Source organism: Geospiza fortis, unplaced genomic scaffold (genome assembly GCF_000277835.1).
Source record: "Geospiza fortis unplaced genomic scaffold, GeoFor_1.0 scaffold166, whole genome shotgun sequence".
NCBI classification, from domain to species: domain Eukaryota; kingdom Metazoa; phylum Chordata; class Aves; order Passeriformes; family Thraupidae; genus Geospiza; species Geospiza fortis.
In genome coordinates, this window is record NW_005054310.1 from 1,090,503 (window position 1) to 1,106,725 (window position 16,223).

General features: G+C 35.9%; 1 protein-coding gene across 5 annotated transcripts in view; it reads left to right on the top strand.

Moving 5' to 3' along the window:
* PPFIA2 (PTPRF interacting protein alpha 2) overlaps positions 1-16,223 on the top strand; it is a 287,287-nt gene that overhangs the window by 158,680 nt on the left and 112,384 nt on the right. For all 5 annotated transcript variants that reach the window (XM_031055533.1, XM_031055537.1, XM_031055536.1 and 2 more), the window contains one exon: positions 14,120-14,221. In XM_031055533.1, the coding sequence (XP_030911393.1) occupies positions 14,120-14,221 (102 nt within the window). The remainder of the gene's footprint in view (positions 1-14,119; positions 14,222-16,223) is intronic.

A 16,223-nucleotide genomic window follows, 5' to 3' on the forward strand; every position in this document is an offset into this window, starting at 1 on the left:
AAAGTATTTTGGTATGATTGCAATGCTGTGGGATTTGGTTTGTTTAGAGTTTAGGGAGTGGAGAGGGTTGGGTTTTTTTCCATAAAGGTCTAAGGGGGTATCGAACACTGAAATGCTGTCACTGCATTTTCATTATTTTAGTATTTTTTTTTTGCTTTTCTTTGTTTCTTTTTTTTCCACTGAATACAGCTGAAAAATAACTCCAAAATGTAAAGAATTTAAGTACATAGAATACATTTCTTTCTTAGTGCATAAGACATATGTATTTCACTTTAAATAAAAATTGCTTTCTCATAACATTGCTAATAAAATTTTAGATAACAAAGGCTGGAAATGGAAATTTTAGACAAGACACAACTTTACAGAATATTGAAAACCAATTGATTCAAAAAAAGATGAGGAGGAAAAGAGGTGCTGCAAGGTGTTATCTCTAGTTCTGTAATATGAACTGATTTTCTTGCATGCCAGTAGTGCTAAAATAGATGACTACCTACATAAATATCTTTAGGACTTTTAGTAATGTGATGGTTACATGCTAAGTATAGCACAGACAGAAAGCATTTTGGCACACCAAGTCAGATTTCCAGTTCATCAGGCAGGTCAAGACACTACAGAGTGCTCTGCCCAAGTTTACTGAAGCATTCATTACCTTTCCGAACTGGTTTAGCACCCAGGGAGGGATTTTTCGTGCCAGATTACCCACAGATGGTTTACAGACAAGCTGTGAGATAGCTGTGGTGTGTGTGAGAGATCTGGAGCTGGGCTGAGTTGTGGGTGCATGGCTACAACTGAGACAGTGTTTTATGGACAGTGTTTTATGGGATGTAGACATCAGATGGAAACAAGACACTCTGGAGTCTTCTCCAGAGACCGCTTTGTTTCTTGTTCCTGGGATTCTTTCATTTCTCCTTGTCACAGCCCTTGTCAAACAATGTAAATTTACAAGTACTGAGCTAGGTGTCTGCCTGAAACAGATATAGCCCACATATTTTGGCTGCATGCTAAATACTTTCTAGACAATTATCTTCTTGTGATGACATAGATTTTAGGGCTTCAGACTGAGAGGATTATGTCTCTAAATCAAAGTTTGTGAAGTATAACATGATTGATGTAATTAGCTGTTTTCTTCACTACACTTGACTAAGTCCCAGAGGTTGTTTTTTCACTAGTGGGAAAGCATATACATTCCCTAGAGAATGGAGAACTGGTGAGGTATCATTTTCTGCAGGATTTATGTGACTATTATGGTCTAAGTTTAGCTTTTTATGAGATTTAAACATATCTGCCAGGAATATTTAATAGTCTCTATGTGTGCATTTGTGATTGTGCATAATTTCACTAACATATTACCTTAGAAAGATAATTTTTATCTTCTATCCCCTTCATATGACTCCATCATATTTTGTGGTGGTAGCTGTAATCTTAAACAGAGCTCTTCTGAGCAGAAGAGCTCGAAGTTGTCACATATACTCTGTCCTGAGCGTTATCATGTTTATTGTTATTATCTTGTTTATTTAGTTATCAGTAGACACAATTATAGTAAAAAAGGACAGATGTAACATTGAATTGGTGGTAATGTGGTAGGATAATGAACTTCAAACAGAAACAGGAGCTCTGCAGCACCTCAAAGGCAACTAGAATTGTTTGAAGTGTAACTTTTGTTTACAGCGCTAGACCTGGATCAGCAAATATAATTTAGTTTTGAAAGTGATAGTCGCACTTCAAACAAGCCCAACTGTTTCTGAAGTATGTGTGTGAAGATTAGGTGGCAAACCTTCCTCTGACACAGTCTTGTTGTGAATATTTTAAATAGAATTTTTAAAAATTAATAAATTTCTGTGTTTGTCAATTTCTGATTTTTCCTTTTTCTGGAGAAACATGGATAGGGTTAGGTGGAGTAATCTAAATTATATGAAAAATGAACAAAACTTACTTGTAGTTGCATATTATGTAATGTTGATGTGAGGTGGTCATACACCTGCTTGGGTAGGTCTGGCAAATCATGCAACAAAATTCAGAGATGTGCATGTATTTGTCATCAGAACAGATAACTCACCACTTAGAAGTCATGGACTGCATCCCAGTTTTGGGGTGCTGTTCCTCTGGAAGTCATGCTGTTCTCCTGCATTGCACAGGCACTGTTGATGCCTGAAGGACTATATAGCGAGATGTGGACAAAGATGCATGAATTGCCTGGGTTCTGAGCAGAATCTGCCTCTGGACCACCTGCCTGCCCAGTGGGCAGCTAAAGAATGTATTGCTGATGAGGCTGTATTTTGATGTAAATGTCCTATTTATTGAACACAATCACTGGCATCCTACAGAGCTCTTGATTAGCAGAATTTTTTCTCATGTGTTGAACTACTGCTCTGTTCTGATCCGGTTATTGAGAGATACCTCTGCTCAAATTAAAGTGCAAACAAGATCATGTGTCAAGGTCAAGAATACAGATTTTATTAAACAGTAAATGTGAATGATAGAAATAGAAATAGGAGGGGAGAAGGGGAGGGCAGAGAGAGAAAGAGAATTTGAAAACCTCCAAGTGTTTTATATCAACCACCCTGTAGTCTTAAAAAAAAATAGATGCCACTGTATGAATGTTAACATTTTAAGAAGTTTTATTATTCCTTTATTTCCAACAAAGGCACAGAGATTAATAGGATCTTTATTGCTTATGCAATTTCTAATATAGTATACACCATTCCTTAATTTTATTTTCCTGGCATCTCTAGCTACATTGTAGATTTTTTCCTCAGGACAAAGTCTATGTCAGTAATTACCAGTTCATCATATTTCCTGATGAAGAACATCTGTGACTAATTACCTTGTTTTCACCACTGAAGTTTTTAAATTTTATTGCATAAATAAATAAAATAAATAAATTGCATAAATAAAATAAAATTTATTTTATTTGTATAGACAAAATGAAAGATTGCTGTTAAAAATTTCAGTATATGAAACAAGATTCAGTGTATATCCCAAGCAAGATTGGGATTCCTTCATGAGATACATATTTGTAATTTGTGATTAGCTAACTCTCAGCTGGACCAACTGGAAAGACAACAAGTCAATATATGAAGAAAAAGTCACGTGTTTTCAGTTACCAAACAGAAAGCAGGTCAGTGAAATCCATGACTTAAATATCTCCAGCACACACGTCAAGAAACTACTATCTGTAAATGCCGTGTGTGTATATATACATATATGTATACATGTACACTATGTATATGTATACAATATACATTGTAGTCATCTGAGTTAAAGGATCTGCAAATAAAGTGGAATTCACAGCTGTGAAACTGTATATACAGGTTCATGGTCGTGAACTCAAAAAATGAAAATATCTTCCAAATGTCATTTATGCCACCTTTGTCCATTGCAACAAGACCCTAAGCCCTCACAGACTTTTGCCTCAATTGTCAGTGAAAGTCTGTCACCGCACCATTCCTGCATGGCCAGCTTTGTTGCTTAATTATTCTTACAGAGGGTTTTCCTAACACTGCACTGAGCTACTTTGGCAGCAGTTTAACCTTATTGTGTCTTGGGACACTTGTCTTGTTGTCTTCCCCAAGAACCAAACCCCCATAGGGCTCCAGGTGAGCACTAGGACCTAGAAGAATGGGATAATTATTACCAATTTATATTTTTTATTTTCAACATGGTTTTTTTGGAGGAGCAAGGGGGATGGCAAGATTATTTCCCCCAGGGTTACAATTATGAAGTGATCCCTGATCACCAGTTTTATTTGGGAGTTTTATTTACTTCTCACAGTGAAGCTTTAGTTCTGCTGGGACAGGTCAGAGCAGAATTAGCCATCTAGAGTGCAGAAGAGGTATTTTTTCCAATTGTCTTTATAGAAACCCTACAGAGGGAAAAATAAAAAGAATTCAAAGGTGCAGTTCCTTTCAACCCAAAAGATATAAATGGATATAAAAGATATAAATGACAGATCAATCACATCCTAAAAGTACATTTATTCACTTCTGCTGCTCTTGGGTGACCAGCTTAGATATAGAACATCTAATATTTGCATCCTCAAGGATCCATTAGCAATTATTCTTGTCAGGAAAAGAACAAATATAGTTTATACAAAAAGATCAGTTGGTGGATAAAGTAATTTAGTAGATTCTGTAAAAATCTTTCTCTGAAAAAAAGCCAAAAACCACTCCAACTTTTAAACCTTTTTTTTGTTAGAATCTAGTATGATTAACACTCTGAAGTTTAAAACTTATTAAAAATAATAGAATTAGGTGTTTTTGCACTTTCTTTATCCTCTTTTTCTGTAGTTTTACACTTATTAAATTCATTAAAAAATTGGGAACTGGAAAACAGCAAACTTCTGGAAGGAAAATTAAATAAATTTAAGCTACTAAATTATTTAATGTTTATTATTTGGTATAAATTCTGAAAGGGTAAAAAATATAACTTTACTGTGTAAGGAAGGTTGGGTTCTGAATCAGAACAGGGGACTTGCTGACCTATTAATAATAACTGAATGTGTGATCATGGATAAAATTTACCCAGAGACAATGCTGAGAAAGCAGAGAATGAGACAAGTGTCAGGACAGTTACACAAAATGAGAGAGAAGAAAAGGTCATGCTGTGTTTTGTCAAGTTTGCCTGGAAGAAAACAAGTTGCTCTGGGGAGAAGCAAATTGAAGCTAGGAAAGTAAAGTTTGGAAAGTGAGTCAGGGATGCTAAAAAACAACTAGACGAGGAATCTGGAATTGACACCAAAAAAAGCTGCACATTCCTTATTCAATATCATAATAGAAGACATATTCTGTTTACTGGTAAGTCTGTGTTGCTTCTTATAGTCACCCTCCACATATCCTCTCTGTCAGGATTTATTTTAGGTTATTTCTTAGGGCCATGTACTGACCTCAGTCTGCCTTATAATGAGGGTTGTATGTGTGCATTGATGTGCTGAAGCCATTGTACAGTCTGTAAAGCATTTCAATAATTTGCATATTGTCCAGGCTTGTTCTTTTTATAACTTTGTGTTTATTTTAAATTTGGGGGGGAAAAAAATAAAAAAAGTAGGATGGTAAGCATAAAATCAGACTGTGCTGGCAGTGGGAGGTTGTAGTCTTGTATTTCAATGAAGCAATTTATCGTGTGCTTATGCTACTGCTCTGTGACCATTTCACATTTTAAATAATTAAATATCTGGAAAAATAAATAACTGATCAATTGGAATAAAATCAATCCCACTTTCCATGAAGTTATTTTTAAAATTAGTAATAGTCTGTCATTTTAGACCATATTTTGCTCTTTTGATTTTTTGATAGATGAAAATTTTTCAACTGTGGAGGAGTAAATTGTCATCAGTATTAATGCAGTATAATATTTAATCAATAAAGGCATATTGGTATAAATATATTTTATGCAAAAAGACATCACTTGAAAATGATGATAGGCTGTAGTCTGCAACATAGTTATATCTGGAAATCATTTATTTACTTTTAGAAAAAGTGAATATGAATATCTGTAAAGCAAAAGCATTAATTATTAAAGGCAAAAAAATTGATGGTATAATTCCTCGTATTATATAGCTAACTTATTTCCATACTACAGTAGTATGATTTAAGCAAAAAATCCCTACAAACTGATGACACTTTCATCCCACTTCTGGAAAGTGTGCTGCCATAATGCTGCACATGAGTAGTGCTTCCACAGAAACCAGTCCAGTATGTATAGTAAAACATTCTGAATACACCTTGTAAGCCAGTCTGCAGTTTCATCCTACGCTGTATATAAGATTATGAACTTTTTTAAAGTCACACACCTGAATTACACATTCAGATTTATTATGTTTACAGATGTTTATATGAGTGATGGTTTATCCCATCCCTTTTCAGTACTAGTCTGACAGATGTTTAACTTGCTTATAGACTCTCTGTGCCTCAGTGTACCCCTCAGTCAGGAGCAAAGCACTAAAGACATAATTAGTGTTATTTGAAAGTAGCAGGGTGTGTTACTGTCATTCACTGTGATATCTGTTCCAAACCAAACCAATCTAGTTTACATGATCTGCAAGAAAAGAGATATTTTCAATCTGAAAATGTCTTTAAATTGTCAATCTGAAAAATCTTTAAATTTTCACTCTGCCTTTTTTAAGGGGAAAGAAAAAAGACTTTAAGTTCATTGTTATTCATAAATATGGGAGAATGGTATAATTGGACTGGCTACATTTTAATTAAAATATTTAAAAGTATTAAAAAGCTATATTTTTATAATTCTTAATGTATCTGCTTTTTTTGAGGGGTGGAGGCTGTCAGGTCCTTTGAAGCCTCAAGCTTTTATCAGGCTTTAGCCTGATACTAAGGATTACAAATAAATAATGTGAATTTTTGTCATCTTCTGTCTTGTGCTTGAGACACTTCCTTAAGCTTTTTTCAACCTACATCTCTTATAATCTGAAGAGTCTCATAGAACACAGGAAATTCTAGATTAAAAAGAAAAAAAATCTGTTGTTAATTCTTTTATGCCTTCCCCCCCCCCTTTTTTTTTTCTGTTTTATTGTTACTGTAAGTGTTTTAACAGACCAAAATAATAGATATTCCTGTGTTCTTAAATAGGTTTAGCTGGCGTCATGTAAAATTTACAATTTTACATGACAAATTTCAAGCAAATTTGGGAAATAATGGAAAAGAGGTTGGTGTTTGGCTGTGTGGGACTGATTAGAGAGTTATACTCTTTGTGGTTATATTGCTAAAACCATATTAATTTTATTCATATTATTATTGTCTTAGATTCAAGTGAAAACTACCATGGCATATTTGTGCCCATATCTTCTGTCTCTAGTGTCATATTTCTTCCTGAAGTAATCCTGTCTGGGGAAATCATTGTCAGAAACTGATCCATTGCCATAATACTCATGTTGTTGTGGAGATTCTCTTTGACTTCAAAAATCTGGTGGAATTAATCTTTATATGGTGTACTAGCAAAAATTAGACAGATTACATCAGAAGTCCTGACAGTGGTTTGTTCTTCCCATTACCTTTGAATTTCCCATTATCTAGAATGGCTGTTGCATCAACTAGCATGTAAACAGACACATTTTAAAGCTTCTTTCTGACTGAATTTTGAAATATAATTTTGAATACTGTGGTACTCTTGTTCTAAAAAATCATGAAAGTAACATGATGCAGGTTGTGAATTTAGGTGACATTTCTATAAAAATCAGGTTACATAGGTCACAAAGCTACACCAAAATGTTTATATCCATATCAATAAGTTTGAATTATCTTAATCAGGTATATAAATTTTATCTAGCATAATCCTCAGTTCTCTATTATTATTTTGGGTTCTTTCCTAGGAGCAAGTTTTTGGGGCTTTTTTGTGTATTTTTTTTTCAGGTACTGAAAAGGTATCTAAGTGTTTGCTGTTTTCTCAAAAAGCATTTGTGTCTCTCTTACTCTGGCAACTCACAGTCATCATAGTAAGTTACTTATTCACAGTAGCAGGCCATGCAGAGAGAGACTACTAGTTTGAGATGATTTCTTCTACCCAGAAGAGGATGGCTGAATAAGTAAATATTTGCAAGACTTAGTTCAAGATCTCAACTATTTAAGGAAGGAATTCTTCTTGATGAAAAGCTATGTAACAGTTCTGCATTTGTCCAATTTTATGCTCAGTGAATGCATTGGAATTATTAATTCTAATAGATGTTTACATGGGCTCTGAGCCTCTGAAATGTTTCTCTTTCTTCCAAGAGCATTGTCTGTGTGCTTCTGTATGGGTAAATGACTACCCATTTCAAACCTTCAGTCACTGCCCACATTTCTGAAAACAAAATACATTAAAAATGGGGTCTCAAGTCCACAGTGTTACTGAATGTCATGGTTTTCAGCTTGGCTGGTGATGGAACACCACAGAGCCGCTCACTCAACCTCTCCTCTGTCATCCCTCCACTCTGGTGGAATGGGGAGGAGAATTGAAGTAAAATATGTTTGTTGAACAAGAATAGTTTTAATAAGTGAAAATAAAATAAAATACAATAATAATGGTGTATGAGAATAAGAGTAAGAATAAGAGTAAGAATGTGAAAAAAACAAGTGATGCACAATGCAGGTGCTCACCACACACTGACCAATGCCAGACTCCCCTTCCTGAACCCAGAGCAGGATCAGGCACCCTTTCAGCAGCTCCCCCCAGTTTATATACTGGGCATGACATTCTGTGGTGTCTCTTTGGTCAGTTCAGGTCACCTGTCCCAGCTGTGCTCCTCGCCAGTTTCTTTGGTGTATCTCTTCACTGGCAGAGCATGAGAAAAGGAAAAATATGGATCCTTGACTTAGGATTAACACAACTTAGCCAAAAATCAAACCATCAGCATGTTATCAACACCATCCTCATTCCAAATCCCAAACACAGCACTGGAACAGCTCTGGGAAAAAATTAGTTCTACCCCAGCTGAAAACAGAAGACTCAGTTCTCTCTCTCACCTAACAGAAATCTTGTTGTCATCTTAGAATAATCAAGAAGTGGTTGGAAAAGACTCTAAAATCATTGAGTCCAATTGTTAACCCAGCACTGCCAGGTCCACCACTAAATCATGTCCCTAAGTGCCACATTCACGTGGTTTTTGATCACTTGCAGCGACATTGATTCAACCACTTCCCTGCTTAGTTTTTTTCCTAAAATCCACTCTATACCTCCCCTGGCGCCACTCTTTGTCAATTAATGGAACTCTCAGGTTCTGACACTTAAGCCTATTTCCCACATTTTAGATGTCTTTCAGACCCCTAAGCAACACAAGCAGTGCAGGTAAATCCTTGATAGTTTGAAGCACAGTTAATGTCTCTGTAAGAACCGCTGGAAGAGCCACTGTCTGTGAAGAAGAATTACTCCTTATCTGTGTAAGCGAGGTCTGAGTCACAGTAACACTCAGTTCATATTAAAGCCAAAGTAGTTCAACATGACGTGACCAACCCACTTCATATGGCAGCCAGTTTTTTTGAAGGGGTGGTAAAAAAAAAATCCAGTGCCTAAAAAATATGAAAAACAGAGACTAAATTGGTTTTGCTTACATTTATTTGTGGAGAAGTACAGAAAATACTCTACACAAACATCATAGTGCAAACTACTCTGATATTTTTAAGAGACTAATTCACAGGCTACCCTACAGTTTTGAAATTTTTGCTTTTTTTGTATGAAGAGATCAAAATTTTAGTCCTGAGATCCAAACAGATTTCCATATTTTTTACCCAGGTCCTGTTATAATACAGTATTTCAGGGTACATGTCCAACCTAAAATTTATGTGCAAATGGACTCTCATTTTGAGCAGTAATATAACAATGAACACTTTAGACAACTGACCCTAAAACCATGTGTTTAAATTATAGAATCATGGAATCATTGAGTGACCTGAATTGAAAGGGATCTTAAAGATCATTTAGTTCCAATCCCCCTACCATGGGCAGGACATCTTTCACTAGACCAGGTTTCTGTAAGCCCCATCCATCCTGGCCTTGAACACTGTCAGGGATGGCGAAAATCTTCCATTCAACCTATTTTACAATCAAGGAATTTTTATTATGACTTCTCTGTAGCAAGAAGATAAGATAAATAGTGAATTATGTTCAGATTTTTTTTTGTACTTTGCTCTGTTAATAAGAGTCAGCAAGGATAAGGTCTGTGTTCTGCTAAAATTGCTAAAATAAATCCTTGGTCATTTAAAAGGCATGGAGAATTTCCAAGAACATATCCAGTGACAGAATAATAAGAAAAGAAAGAAGATATCTTTTTTCCTCCCTCCCTGCCCCCACCCCCCCCCCCCCCCCCCCCACACCGCCTTCATGAAAAGACTCTGAGGTAATTGTGGTAGATAGTGATTTCCTGTGCTAAATGAATTGCATCTAAGTTTTTAGGAAAGCAAATTTGTTGACATAGCTTGTGTTGAATGTAAAGTAGAAATTATAAACCCCTACCATTCTTTTTCCATGCAGATATTAGTTCACTCACTCATTCCTAAAATGGGCTGTGATTTAATGATGAAAAATCCAGAGGAGGAGATTTTAAGCTGAATCTCCTCAGTGTCTCCAAAACTGAATTTTGTGGTTTTGATTTATTTTTTGTTATTATTGTCACAAAATTTCAACTTTATTTCAGTATTTTCTGGGAGGATGATGAGAGACTCTGTTTTCATTTCAGCTCAATTTGGACTGGATCATATTCTGAACAGTTGAGCATCAGAGATGTGAGGTCTTATAATTTTCGGGCATACCATCAACTTGGAGACTAGTTATGTATGTTTATGTGTATTTGGTCATAGAAAATAAACCTTGCAGGCTTTTCCTGGGAACAAGAATGAAAGCAGGTTTTCTTGAGCTAGCCCCTAGAGGCAGAAATTTAATGCTAGGAGAGCTGTAGGATGCCTCCCCAGCGCATCTGGCAGTGCTGCCAGCCTTCCTGTCCCGATGGCATCCCACTCTTTCAGGCATCCTCCAGCCTCTGCTCCAACTGTATTTCAGCCTCTTCACCAGGGAAGTCCTTGAGTTTTGCTTATTGGTAACTCCTAGTGGACCTTTTCGTGGCTACAGATTTCTGTTGAATTGGTTTTCAAGGCTTAATTTCGTAGGCCAAGTGTCAAGAGAAAAAGACAAGCAGTTAAGACAGGCTCTGAGATTATGTTTATTTAGATGAGGAAAACAATGCTCATTCTCAGATTATTTATCTTGAAAAAATTGCAAACATCATGATGTCATGGTATAGAATAAAACTAGTGCTATCAACTGAATAATTTTCATAGAATTTTAATTCACTTCAGTTCTTAATTAGCTTTACTGCCATACAACTTCTATATGAGCTTTAAGAGTGCAGTTGTGCCTGTCAACTCCTATTAGTTATGCAACAGATATTACCTTCAGGGCTCCCAAAGTATGACTGACTGTCGTGGTCACTGACCATGCAAGATTTCTGCTGCAAACAGTAATTCCAGATGACAGTATTCCCTTGATCCCTGTATATATATATATGAGGGAATTGCATGAGCAGAGGTCACTATCATCACATGTCATTTATTACATAACTGGGTGTTATGTTAAAACAAAAATATGCTTTGCTTAGGATAGAACCTGTGGGGGGAAAAATATTTCCTGGAGCATTGGTTGTAGGGATATCTTGGATAAATAGGTTATTTTTAAAATAAGTTTAACATATAGTTTTGGAAGTATTATTTGGAAGTTGTAAGGTGTTATCCTAGTTATTAATTTATGAAAACAGATGTGACAGAAATAATAACTTGTACAGCTCTGGGGAAAACTCCATTTACTTTGAGACTTTCTCTGTGAAAGGGTTATGATATAAACACAAGGAAAAAAGCCCTCTTTCTGCCATCATTCAGCTCACAGAATTGCAAGCTCTTGATGAATGAGCAGTCTCTAGCACTTCAGATGAAGTTGGCCACTTGAGTTCCAGACACATGAAGAGGTGACTGCTTGTAAGTGCTTGCACTGCAGGTATGTCAAAAGCACAGAGAAATTTCAGTGCAGCAGCAACAACTGAATAACTAATAGGCTTGAAAGGACAATGTTGATCCCTCAAGTTACAAAGTCTAAAACAGTGGACACAGCTCAGGTAGATGCTAAGAGATGTTGTGAATATAAACTGAAAGTATTTGGAGGCTGAAACAACATTACCTTAGGTATGGGACTCTCTGGGAGCAGAATTTTGAGTAATGTTTTGATTAAAAGCAAGGAAAACTTATGCTGATGACCAGACAAAATTACCCTAAGAATAAACTACATGCTGCTCAGCAAACTAGTAGGAACTTCATTTTTTTTTTATTTAAGATTATATTGACCAAAGCATTAGAGATTTTACTGGAAACAGGCTCACCTTGGCACAACAAAGATGTGCAGTTTGATAAACATGTCTTTTTTTACTCACAAGAAAAGCAGCAAGTGCATGTTACCAGACTGGTTTGCCTTACTGTAGTTCAGAACTCAAACTGTAAGTCACAGATGACATTTGTTATCCTTTCCACCACCTGTCACCCATCCGGGTGCCCAAGCATATGCCAAAATGTCTATTTTAATTCCACCTGAAACAATACCAAGAAATGAGAAAACATAAACAGCAACAACATACTCTATAGATTATACTGAATGTTTATTCTGTGAGACTCTGAAAGTATTATAGACACTAATCCATGTAAATTAGCAACAAGGGCTCCACTCTGTAGGGCTGTAGAGAAATATGTGTGTATGTGTGGTTTTGTGCTTCAAAATTCTGATTCAATGTGAGTTGAGATCATTAGCTTTTTATTAACTATGATTTTTTTTGTTCAGTTCATTACTTGCAACCTTAAGTACAGGAGATTTTTTTAAAAACATCTGAACAGAATAACACTGCTTGGCTGGTAGTTTCTGAATCCTAGTTTAAGACCTACAGGCTGAAGTTTTAATGATACTTTTGAAAGGGAAGGGAAGAGTGTTACAATATAAATCTCATTTTCAAAGGTAAGCAAAGGGTTTTAACATCAAAATGTACTTTGTAACCTTAAATGTACTTGACCACTAGGATGCAAAAAGCAAATACTGATTAGAAGGTAGGACACAAAACATCATTATATAGTTCATGTAATCAATAGCCAGTGTCTAAAACAAAATCCACTGAGGATATCGGAACAACATTCTACTTCTTATCATGCAATTTGCATGGAGGTCTACTGTGCTTCCAGTTCTGGCTGCTGAAAAATAGGAAAAAAAAAAAAAGCACTCTTAGTTACGTGTTTTCAGAATATAACTTGAAATTTATTTGAATAATTTTTAACATCTATTACCATATCCTGTTAACTATTTAAAGTCTTGGCTGTAACAGAACGGGACTAGGAATACCCATGAAAGTTCTGTTAAACACCTGTTTATTTCAGATAAAAGCTGCTTTCTGCAGCTTGAGGAGAAGCAGCAAACCAAGCCCTTTTGAGATCATCACTAGCTTTTGCCTTAAAGTAGATTTAGTCTCAGCTTCATCCTACTGGCTGAGAAGATAAACCACCTGGACATATTTGGGTTTTTTTTAACTACTTTCTCTTGGAGTGCAGATTAACTGCTTACTTGGGGGCTGGTGGGCTCTTATACTCTTACTTTTCTGGTGAAATTAAAATTAACTTAGTATTTAAAAATATGTATACATCTTTGTTAAACAGCAATGCTGTTCAAGACATTTTTTTCCTCAAAACATGATGACAAATCTTAAAGGCTTTTCATCCTTTACCTTACTGTATCTGTGAGATATGTAGCATCTTTTTGTTATAAAGGATAAAATTTACCACTACAGCTTAGTATATCTTATGTCTGTCAAAATAAACACATATGGAGTAAAACTTTTTCCCTATTAAAATTAATGACAACTCTACAATTGCCCTTTGTATAGAGAAAAATTTATGTGTATTGTTGAAGAGTTACAGCAATTCAAGACATTTTAATAGCAGTTTTGACAAGTAAAAGATGTTTTTCAGAATACTTATTAGTTGCATGCATAAAACTTAACATCAGGAGCAGCTTAAAATTCAGTTTCATTTTATGTTGTGAATTCATAGACAATTCATTCCAACCAAAAAATATTGTTCTGAGTCTTCACAGGCTTTCACTATAATGGCTGAATACATTTTAATGGTTAACTTCAATATCAAGAGTGTTTTTTCACAACTCATATATTACTTATGTTAATTTAATATTAGGCAGATTTTGATTAGGGAATACCTTAACTTTCTTCTCACATGCCACGTTGCAAAGGCTGCCCTACAGAGTGGCAGGAACGCTCCTAAGTGGGTATGTTGAGTTGAACCTCCTTATGTGTGAAGCGTGGTGTCTCTGTTGGTATGAAATGGACCAGTTCTGTTCTTCTTCTGGTGGGATAGCTTCTGATAGCTTCTGTATGGGAGATGTTGCCATCATTTTGAATCTTTTGTTTCTAAATTTAAATCAGTATTACCTTTTATTAGCTATGTCTAGACTTGAAATTATTTTAGTAGATGCTGGAGCTTACATATGCTATTTTAGTTTGTGTTGATGATTTCTAAATATTATTTAAATCCTCAAACTCTAGATTGCACATGGATTTGATTATCCTACTGTTTACATCTTCCTATATAATTTTATTCTACAGGAATTTGCTGCACTGACTAAAGAATTAAATGCATGCAGGGAACAGCTGCTTGAAAAAGAGGAAGAGATTTCAGAACTAAAGGCTGAAAGAAACAACACAAGAGTAAGTACATAGCAGGCCTTTTCTGTATATCATGTGTGTTTAAACTTACATATAAATCTAGAACTTAATTTGTATGAATAAGAAGACAAAAAATCCAGCATTTTCATGAGTAAAGGAGATTCTAAGTAGCAGGACATATCTACCATGCTACAGTCCTGAAGGAAATGAGTATATTAGCTAGATATATTGCAAACAGTTACAATTACAGGAGATTTAGTATGTAACATGGTAAGGTCATTCAGTTTAAATGTCTTCTAAAGCAGGGGAATCATGCAGCCTTCCAAGCCTGACTAGCCTGCACATATCCTCATCTCTTAGCAAGGCAAAAGGCAAGGTTACAACAGACAACCAGTTTTGCCTTGGATTTAATCTGAATAAGGATGAGATGAAGGCTGCCACACCTACCATGGACAGTCTGTTGTTTAGTCTACACGCAGCCTTGTGACCCTTGAAGAAAAAGTCATTTGCCATACAACTGAGGGGGAACAAGATTCAATCCTGAAATTTATCATGTTCTGCTTCAATCAGAAATACTGTTCTGTCTGGGAACAAGAATGTATGATACAGCACCTTCTGAAAATTCTCAAATGATGGACAGAATTGTTTTCAGAATAAATAAATTGCATGTAAAATTGTTTGGGCAAAGGCAGAATTTGTCTAGAGGGTAGCAAAGGAGACTTTATGGTGTTTGTGGAAAGGTGTGAGAAAAGAGATGGAGTAGTCCCAGATCAGATGGGAGTCAGGCTGGTAGTGAACATGCAAAATAGATCTCAGAGGTTGAACACCAAGGATGACTTCTAATATCCATATTTTGTTCTGTGGTCTGTGTAACTTTTCCCGTTTTTCTCTTCTTAATAAACTAATAACACTTTGGGTGCTCAGCTAATATCTCTTTGTCATCTAGTTTGCATTTTGAAGAGAATCTAACAATATATATGCCAAAAGACCTGAGAGAGGGCCTTTCTGCCTGCTTTCTTCTTCCCATCTGTAGCACCACAGAGTGCCACAGAGTTCAGAAATTCAAGGGAGGACTGATGAAATGGATGCCTACAAAGAAGCAAAGTTGACCCATCTACCTCTGTGCACAAAGTTCTTAGAGGTGATGGTTTGGAAAATCTTATGGGAGGTATAGGTGAGACTTACTTTTTCTCCCATTAATTAATTAATTGATTGATTTTGAGAAACATGTAGGAATTGCACTGCATTTTCCAGGTTTGGCAAATCATGTTAGCTGAAGAAAAGTCTGAAGACTTTCTACAGCTGCTTAAATTATCAGTAACTCCTACATGTGTCTTATTTTTGTATTTAATTAAAAAAATGCTTTATCCATTTCACTCCAAAGTCCACTGAACACCAGCTTTAGTGTGTTAAAACTGCAGTGCACCAATATCTATGTGGGTCTGATATAAGCAGTGCAGACTAGCAAAAATTCCAAAACAGCCTAGTAGCCTAAGATAGTCTTGTCAGAGAACTGTGAGAGAAAAGAAAGATGACTCAACTGCAAGTCATCTCCTAAGTCAGACTGATCTCTGTCATAGGCAGTTTTTTTTGCAGAGCAAGAAGCTTAAAGATCATCCATTCCAATGTTTCTTGTGCTACATAAAGGAAAAATCAGTAAGAGGTTTTCCAGGAGAACTAATATCAACAAATGGGAGTTACAGTGTTGTAATCCTTGCAAGTCCTTGCAGTTAAAATTAGTAAATGCCAACAGTGTGTTTTCAAAATGAGGATGAAGCTAGAGATCAAAATGCTTAGGCTATGAAAAAAATGGGAATGCAGGAGATGTTACAGCGAACAAGGGGAAGACAGTCCAAATATTAATGGGGAAGGAGATAGGAAAAATGCAGAGACAGGCCTTACCCTGACCTCTAGCATTTTCATTAATAAGTTATTACCCCATCATGTCATATTTATGTTCCTGCCCAGGCATTAAGCTACAATATACTACAGCATGTCCCAGAGCTAGCTGTAATACTCATGCTGTCTTCTACAGGGACACTCC